Source organism: Neopelma chrysocephalum, unplaced genomic scaffold (genome assembly GCF_003984885.1).
Source record: "Neopelma chrysocephalum unplaced genomic scaffold, ASM398488v2 Primary Assembly neopelma1_125, whole genome shotgun sequence".
NCBI lineage: Eukaryota > Metazoa > Chordata > Aves > Passeriformes > Pipridae > Neopelma > Neopelma chrysocephalum.
Genome location: NW_020897787.1, coordinates 120055 through 128885, shown reverse-complemented (window position 1 = coordinate 128885; position 8831 = coordinate 120055). Strand labels below are relative to the sequence as shown.

Below are 8831 nucleotides of genomic sequence, written 5' to 3'. Positions count from 1 at the left end.
CTGGTCCCATCCCTACTGTCCCCAGCCGCTGCCTGTCTGGCTCCTGCTTGTCCCAACCCTCCCTGTCCCCAGCCCCTGCCTGTCCCAGTCCTGCCTGTCACTGATCCTTCTCCCCTTGACAATTGAGAGAGTTATGGTTAATACCTGGTCAAAGGAAAATAATTATTGGGGGGATAATAAACAACAAGGGAAGAGGTAGAAACACAGCCCTGAACCATGTGGGAGACTCACGGGAGGATGGACACACTCCAGAGCTGCTGATGTCCTCCTTCCACTGCCCAAGAGGGATGCAGCAGAACCTGCGTGCCCTCAGCAGTGGCTTCCTTGGCACAGTGCCCTCAGGATGGGTCCTTGTGGAGAAGTGGTGGGATTTGGGCTGGATTTCAGCAATCTCCTGGGTTTGTGGCTGTGTTTGGGATGCAAAACCCTTCCCGGGATGTTGGTGCTTTGCTTACGGCTTGGTGTCTCTTCCCCCGCAGGTCTATGTTTGTACACAAGGATGTGTCTTCTACCAAAATCTACGTCCTGCAGCCGTGGATCGTCAACCTCTTGGTGAAGAATGACCAGCTGGGTGACCATGAGAATTTCCTGGCCGGGCAGGTGGTGCGGGTGGGTACTGAGAGGGACTGTCCCAAAGTGCTCCAACAGCCCTTGAAATTTAAATTCATGCAAGTGCTCCGTGGTTTCCCACTTGGTGGCTGTGGATGTGCGACCCTTCCTCCTCAGTGTCCCTGATTTTAATTTTTTTTTTTTGAGGAGGAAGAGCTTTGCTTTGCCCATTTCTGGCAGCTTTGACTGACTTTTCACCTGTGGTAGGAGTGCCCTGCTCTTGCCCAAGATGTTTGTGAGTCTCAGAGGTCATCTCTCCTAGGCTTACACTTGCAGGCTGCCTTGTCTTCCTCCTTGTCCTCTTTGCATCCCATCCTTCCTTGTAACATGGCAGTTGATGATGGAGGGTCCTGATGGTAGCATGAGGCAGAAACAGGACCTGCTGAGGTGTCTGGAGTCTCATCCTGCCTGATGGTGAGCCCTGGTGGGACCACGAGCTCGTTCTCCTCTCCTGGGAGAGCCTCTTCCTTGGTGGTTCAGGACATGGAGATCTAAGGCACAAAATCTGCTCCTGAAAGCTTTAGTCAGGGGACTCTGGGATGTCTGAGGCTTGATTAGAAGAAGGAAGGAAGCAGGAGGAACACAACTGAGTGGATTGAGTGCTGGTGTGGGCTTGGAAGGTTTGAATGAAGATGCTGTGAGACAAGTGGATGAGTGGGCCTTGTGATGGGTTACTGCTGAGGAAACCCAGCTCCAGTGCTCTGGTTTGTGGTTCCCCCACAGCCTTTGGGTGCTGTAGCAGCATCCCACCATGGACATTATTGTTGGCCATCTCCTGACTTCTTTTGGGGAAGGAGATGTTTGAGGAAGCTCACGTGTCTCCTCGCTAACAGGGGCAGGAAGGAAAAGGATGGGAATCGTGATTTAAATAGGAGGAGAGATGAGGTGGGGAGAAATAAGCAACAGTGAGAGAGAGCCGACTCTGTGGTCCTGTTCCTCATCCCATCTGAAGACATAGAGGTGGTGAAATCACTGCTTCCCTCTTCCAAATCCCCTCTCCCAAGCAGGAGATCTCTTGTGCCTGGGCTGATGAAGTCACCAGTGAATGAGGGAATCCCCTCTCACCCAAGGTCTCAGGGGTTAATGGGGAGAGTTCCCTTGGTGTGACCACTCTCCAACCTGTACCCACACCATGGATGACAGTTGGGCCCTGGGCTCCAGCTGTGCCTTCCGTCCTCTGTTTCAAAACTATAACTCCCAAACCTACCCTCTTCTTCAGGTTTTTTTACCCAGTCCTGAGAGCAGCCCTGCCCACTGCTGGTACTGGTGCTGTCCTGAAGCGTGGGCTGAGCCCACTCCACCTCTGCTGCCCACCAGGACTTGCCCATAGTGAGACTCACACCACGTGTCTGAGACCATTGTCCAAACGCTCATTGAACTCCGGCAGGCTTGGTGCCGTGACAGCTTTCCCAGGAAGCCTTTTTCCAGCTCTATAAACGAGATTTCTTTTTTTCATCCTCCCCAATCTCTTGGCAGGTCTTGAGTGACTCGGTTGCTCCTGGCCGGCCCGGGGTCCTCCAGAGTGCTTCTCTGCAGGTCACCGATGGATCCCACCACATCCGCGTGGTCGTCACGCCTGAAGCTCTGCAGACAGAGGAAAAGTGGGTTCCACCATGACTCACCTGTGGCTGGGACGGCGGTTCTCCACAGCTGCTAGTGGGGCTCCTGCCTGGTCTTGTTTCAGGTTGTGTTAAGCTAAAGCAATCTCAGGGTGGGAAGTCGGTGTGAAAGAGCTGCTAAGAGAAGCAAGCTGGAATGCCGTGCTCCAGTCTCGGCTGGCTGGGATGGGCACAGGGGGCTGTGGCAGAAGCTGTGATACCATTAGGAAGGACTGAAGAGCCCGTGGGTTTTGTGAAATGAGCCAGAGCATTAACCATGGGCTGCTCCTTCAGTGCTTTCCTCCGTTTCCCCATTTGGATGCCCTTAAACTGGTGGGGTGCAGGTAGCAGAGCCAAGGATAAGCAGCAGGAAGAAGCTGCTCTTAGGCAGGAATTATTAAGGAATAAGGAGCCCTTGGTCCCTGCTTCTCATGTCTAGACATGTTCCAGCATGCCCTGGTGTGGTCGGCAGAGCTGTTGGGGGAACCCCACTGTGTGTCTGGGGGGGTTCCAGCTCCTTTCTTCATCTCTCCAAGGTGTTTCTGCTCTGCTCCTTTTCCAGTGCCCACATGCAGCTCAAGCTTGGCGGCCTCACCTGCAGAATTATCGTCCTGCAGAAGTACACGGTGTGTTTTCAGGAGGAGACCAGGCTGGTAAGTGCTCTGAGGAGTGGAGGCAGCCTGTTCCTTTACCTTGCTGTGCCTGCACACTTACCTGCTTCCAGCTGCTGCCAGGAGCTGAACGCAGATGATGGGTGAAGATGATGGGTGGGTGACCTTTCATCTTCATCTGCAGCTCCTGGGAGGTGTGTGGCAGCTGGCCTGGGCTCTGGGGCAGGGATGAGCCCTGCCTGGGGATGGGGTGTATCTCTCTCCCCCAGGGCAGCCTGGCTGTCACTGTTGGGCAGCTGCAGAAGACCTGTGTGGGCTGGTGGCAGAGCTGCCTGCTGTCCCCTCAGGGGTTCAGAGGTGTCCCCACAGCCTCCCCTGGGCTGGCTGAGGAGCCATCAGCTGACACAGGAGGGTGCAAACCCCCCGTTTAAGGGGGGGTTGTGCTTTGTGAGGGGACCCTCACTTAGGCTGGGGGGTTGGTGGCAGAGCTGGGGTGGGTGTGTGGGTGCTGGCTGGCACTGGGGGAGGCAGGGGCAGAGGTGGGACTGCAGAGGTGCCTTGCAGGGTCTCTTCTCCCCGCAGGAGGACTGTGAGTTCTACCTGACGGCCCAGAGGTTCATCGTGCTGCCCATCCAGAGGCAGAGGATAGAATCATCCGACGGGTAAGGCCCGTGGGGTGGGGTGGGGCTCTGCTCAGGGGGGCTGCCTCGTCTTCCCAGAGCAGCACTGACTGCAGGGTCCTGGTGTGACCTGGTTGTGGTGGGGACCTTTTGAAAGAGGGATTGTCTCCATGGCAAGGGAGATGGAAGATGGGGATTTGGAGAGAATCAGTAACTGGCTTCTCTCTTGCTGCAGGAACCAGGAGCCTTCTGTGGTGAAGAAGATAAAGGAGCTGTGGCAGTAAGTGGGGGGTTGAGAGGTGCATCCAGACACCCTGATGAGAGCATACAGGGTTAGGGCAGGCTGGCAAGAGCTGGTACATGTGGTGGCAGCTCCTGATTCACCTGTGACTCCCTGCCCCAAATTGTGACAGAGCTGAGTAGACCATGAAAAATGAGATCCTGGTGACACAGGGGGCTCTTCATCCCCAGCCCCTTCCTCTGAGCTGGGAGGAAACACCCATGGGGAGCAGTGCCAGTGGTGGGCAGCACAGCTGGGTGGGTGAGCCCTGGACAGCTCATTCCTCCCTCTGCCCTTGGAGACCCAACTCTGGAGATACTCAGGGCCCTCCATCAGTCCATCTCCAAGAGTGAGGCTCCCTGATCTCTATCCCTGGGATACTGAACAGAGCCTGGTGGCCAGATCCAGCATCCAGTGGGGGATCCACAACTTTCACAAGCCTCTTCTGCCAAACCAGGGTGCTTGATCTATGACCCAGGGCTGCATGTGACCAATTCCTAACCTGGCTTTGTCTTCTCCTTGGTCGTTACAGGAGGAATCCTGCTGTGAAGAATGCTCCCAGCTCAGGTAAAGAGTTGTGGGGGACACAGGATGCTCTGGCTGCCTGGTAGAGTCACTGGGTTTCCTCAGCTTGGTGTGTGTTAGGCAGAGGTAGCAGAAGTATGGCCAGATCTCACAAGGATATGTTGCTAAACCCAAAGCAGGATGAGATAGTGCTGATAGCTGAAGCAGTATGGGACATGGCATGCTGTGCTCATGCTGCTGGCCCAGGAAGTGTGGAGAAAGGAAAGAGGGTTTCTAGAAGCAAAGGAAGTGCAGAATTTTGGATATTTCCACAGATTTCAGTGCACACGACAGTCATGCAGCAGAGTAAAAGTGTTTGCAAGTGAGGCTTGCCAGAGTTCAGCTGTCTGCTCCACACGTGTCTGTGTGTTCTTGCTTCAGACCACTCCATCTCTCAGCTGATCGATGCCATAGGACAGAACCAGCTGGAGATTTTGAAGGAAAATGCTGAGGAGTGCTTGGATTTACGGATGCCCAAGGAGAAGCCGGTGATGGTGACGGACGAGGTTCCTGTCAGCGGGTGGGAGGCAGAGCGCAAGAAAGAGGTCAGTCTGGCTTCTGGGAGCAGCTGAGACGGGGCTGCAACAGCTTATGGTGCTCTGGTGGGGTGGGAGAAGGAAGGGGAAGGGCGGTGGGCAGAGCTGGAGGTTGGCTGGGGAGGGAGATGGTGTTTGGTGGCAGGTACAGGTGAGCTCCCGCACCCGGAGAGGGAAAACCACATAACATGTCTCATTTCAGCAGGGTCAGGATGTTTTCATGATCCCAGTCAACACTCTGATGATCCCTCCTGAGGAGGAGGAAGTTGCTTGTGATTCCTCCAAGGCAGGTCAGTGCAGTGTCTGCATCTGCAGGGCACCCAGGTGGGCAGTGCAGCGCCCGGCCAAACGAAATGAGGGGCTCCCTGGAGTGGGGAGGACAGTTCCTTTGCTCTGGCTGTGCCACGTGCTGGGATGCGACCAACAGTGCCCCTTTCATTGCAGATACAAACAAAACAACTGCTGGGAAGAGTAGTGATGACAGGACAGTGCCAGGGGACCCAAGTGTTGTATCCCAACCCAGCCGTGAGTAGCGGATCCTCCAGATCCCAGAATGGTTTGTGTTGGAAGGGATGTTAAAGACTGTCTAGTTCCAATCCCCTGCCATGGGTAGGGACACTAGACCAAGTTGCTCCAAACCCTATCCAACCTGATCTTGAACACTTCCAGGGATGGGGCAGCCACAGCTTCTCTGGGCAGCCTATGCCAGGGCCTCCCCACCCTCACAGGGAAGAATTTCTTTCTGATATCTAATCTAACCCTGTCCTCTGTCAGTTTGAAGCCATTCCCTCTTGTCCTGTAAATCCATGTCCTTGTCAGAAGTTCTTCTCCATCCCTCTTGGAGCATCTTTAGGTACTGGAAGGTGCTCTGAATTCTGCCTGTAGCCTTCTATGCCCTAGGCTGAATAACTCCAACTTTCTTAGCCTGTCTTCATAGCAGAGGTGCTCCAACCCTTGGATCATCCTTGTGGCCTCCTCTGGACTTGCTCCAGATCCCATCCAGCGTCTTACTAGTTTCCTGTGCAGTTGGCTCAACCCATCTCCTTGGTCTGAGCAGGGGAGGTACCAGCATGGCCAGGTCTTTGGGAGACCTTGAGCAGGCAGGGAGTGGTTCTGTTCCTGCAGCCTCCTGAAGCTGAGCAGCTTTGGTTCATTATGCTGGGAACACAAGTCATTTTGTCCCTTTGCCAGCACAGAGCCTGAGTCTTCTGCCCGAGTGTAGGCTCCTTGCTGGCTCTGGTTCAGCACCAGGATGGGTTTGTGTCACCTCACTGAGCTTGGTGTCACAAAGCTTTGCTGCACAAGTACCTGCAGAAGCTCCGTGTAGAGGAGGAGGTGAAGGGAGATGCTGTCCTGGATAGTGCAGGGTGTAGGAGAAGGTCTTCCTCCCACTGCCTGCTCTTTGGGCAGTGTCTGCCTCTCCACTGCCTGCTGACTGGAGTCTTGGAATACACCCCATTTTGGGCTGGAAAGGGTTTCAGAACTCCTCCCGAGAGCTGTCTCTGTCTGAGACCTTGTGCACAGGGTTGGAAGTGGGCAGCTGCTTTCTTTGCCAGAGTCAACCTTCCAGCCTCTTCCTTGCAGATGCTGAGTCACTGGCCTTTTCGGATAGCTTGGAGGGATCCCTGGACAACCCCTGGAACAGGATCCCCCCATTGTCTTTGACCCCGAGCTCTTCAGATGGTGAGTCCCCATGTCCCATCCAGCCTGCCTTGCTGGCAGGAGACAACTCCTCTCTTCTCATTGGGTGCAGCTCATCCTGGATGCTGGCTTGATTCTCCCTGGCCAAAAATTAGTGCTTGATCTGCAACCAAGAGCTGAATGTGCCCCAGCTCTAACCTGGCTTTGTTCCCGTTGCCCTGTGCCTGCATCATTCCAGCTCTGACACTCCAGCCTGCACTGACATGCCAGGGCAGGTCCCACCACCACCAGCCCCCTGCCCAAACTGATGATGTGTTTCCTCTTACCAGAGAGGACCTTTCAACCTGACGCTTCCCTGAAGACCCAGAAAGATGTGTCTGCTGACAGCAACACCCCCGACCTGCTAGACCTGTGCAGCCAGGACTCTCCCAAGAGATTGCCACAGGGAGAGCCAGTACAGACTTTCTCTCCCTCCCTGCTCTGCTCCTACAGCAATCCCAGTCCGCCGAAGACCAGCACCAGCCAGGCAGCATCAGCTTTGGGGGCAGCCTGTGGTGGCCCCTGCGCTGCTCAAGCCCCGCAGGGATCAAGGGGCCCTCAGACCACCCTGCCAACTCTTTCTCCAGATTTCCCTGTCTTGCCCAGCACCAGCTTGCAATCCATGCCCGACAGGATGCCCCACGGGGAGCAGGCGTGCTCCAGCGGCACAGCTTTCCCTCCAGAGGTGTTGAAGCCTTGCCCAGCTCCTGCCAGGACACGGAGCCGAGCTGCTGCGGGTGCCAAGAGGAAGCTGATGGCGGGAGATGACCAGGCATTGCTGACCCCCGGCGGGCAGCAGCATCCCCAGGGCAACCCAAGGGGCAGGGGGACAGGCAGGGGCAGGAGATCAGAGCTCGTGAGCCCACGGGGTGCAAAGAAGAGCAGAAAGGAGACGGGGCTGCAACATGGAAAGGAGCTTGAGGAGGAAGAGGAGGAGGAGGAGGAGGAGGAAGAGGAGGAGGAAGAAGAGCAAGCATCGTCCTCTGCGAGTGGCCCCAGCTCCAGGCCGGAGCAGCGCAGAGCTCTGGAGCCGGTAGATATGAAGCAGCTGGTGGGGTCCCTGGGGGGTCTCTGGGGAGGTTCTCTGTGCCCACACCCCTCGTGTCCATTCCCATCATCTTTCCTCACCGGCCCATGGGGATGGGAAGTTGAAAGTAGGTGTCAGTGTAGATGGCGGAGGATCTGGGAACACCAGGGGAATTGCAATCATTTAGGCTGGAAAAGACCTTGTGAGACTGAGTCTCACTGTTCCCTCAGCACTGCCACGCCTACCACTGAACTGTGGCTTCAAGTGCCACATCCACATGCCTTTAAATCCCTCCAGGGATGGTGAAGATGTGGTTGAGCCCGAGCTGTGTGGGAACTATCAATTTCTGGAGCATCTTCCAAGATATCTGGGTAAAATAAGATCAAAAGAGCAGGAAACAATTGAGAGAGAGACTCCAGAGTTTTCCTAGGGGTAATTGGGCTCTCAGGGCTGTGTGTCTGGGGCAGACCCATCTCACCCTCCCCTTTGCTTTTGCAGTACGTGAGGAAACCAGCCCAGTACAAATATGACCCACCAAGCCCTGAGCTCTGCCAGCAGATACAGTCTATCAGGTCAGTGCAGCCCTGGAGTCGTGTGGCTGTCCCCTGTCCCTGCTGTGGGATGTGAGCATCACTGCTTGCACCCCTACAGCAAGTTCCCAACCTCTGCCTTACCCCTCGTCTCCGGCTGCCCCCGCGCCGTGTCTGCAGCCGGGTTCCCTCTCACCTCGGCTCCTCCTGTCTGTTTTCACAGGGTCTCCAAGGCAATGCTGAAGTGGGCGTGCTGGATACTGACAGAGGAGGAGGAGGAGGAGGATTCCTGAGCCTAGCCTGTTCTTCATTCCGTCCTTCTTTCACCGTATCTTCCAAAATAGTGGGAAGAGCAGTTGGGGGGGGATGTGGGGACATCAGGACCCCTGTGCCCAAGAGGACCACTGAGTGGGCTGACCTGGCTGCAAAGACTCTGGCTTAGGGATGCTGGGACATGACCTGTTGAAAGCCAGCACCCTCAGCACCAAGAGGGGAAAAAAAGCATCCATGCAGGAATGCCTGAATGTGAGCTGGCATCCCTCTCCCACCTTGCCGTCCTTTCCAAATGCCTTGGCATTTGGGGACAAGAGGTGACCCAGTGCCACTGTAGCAGCAATGGCAGAGGCCTGACAACCTGATCCCCTCTCCGAAGGCGCCCCAGGAGTTTGGATGTTTATTGATTAGTTTGGGTAGGGTCCTGCACCGTTTGTTACAAAAAATATCCCACAGGGTTATGCTGTAGAAATTAAAAATAAAAATTGTATATTTTTTAAATA

General features: G+C 55.3%; 1 protein-coding gene across 5 annotated transcripts in view; it reads left to right on the top strand.

The window, feature by feature from the left end:
• The window catches only part of LOC113974837 (protein rpi-1-like), a 9118-nt gene extending 289 nt beyond the window's left edge, over nt 1-8829 (top strand). Inside the window, exons 2-14 of one of the 5 annotated variants that reach the window (XM_027698357.1) lie at nt 480-609; nt 2086-2210; nt 2770-2860; nt 3401-3480; nt 3674-3718; nt 4251-4285; nt 4664-4827; nt 5024-5108; nt 5263-5343; nt 6403-6501; nt 6789-7531; nt 8024-8097; nt 8279-8829. In XM_027698357.1, the coding sequence (XP_027554158.1) occupies nt 480-609; nt 2086-2210; nt 2770-2860; nt 3401-3480; nt 3674-3718; nt 4251-4285; nt 4664-4827; nt 5024-5108; nt 5263-5343; nt 6403-6501; nt 6789-7531; nt 8024-8097; nt 8279-8348 (1822 nt within the window). In that variant the 3' untranslated portion in view covers nt 8349-8829. Of the gene's footprint in view, nt 1-479; nt 610-2085; nt 2294-2769; nt 2861-3400; nt 3481-3673; nt 3719-4250; nt 4286-4663; nt 4828-5020; nt 5109-5262; nt 5344-6402; nt 6502-6788; nt 7532-8023; nt 8098-8278 lie in introns of those variants that run through there. The other 4 variants (XM_027698356.1, XM_027698359.1, XM_027698358.1 and 1 more) reach the window with 4 other exon arrangements.
• The last annotated feature ends 2 nt before the right edge of the window (nt 8830-8831 follow it).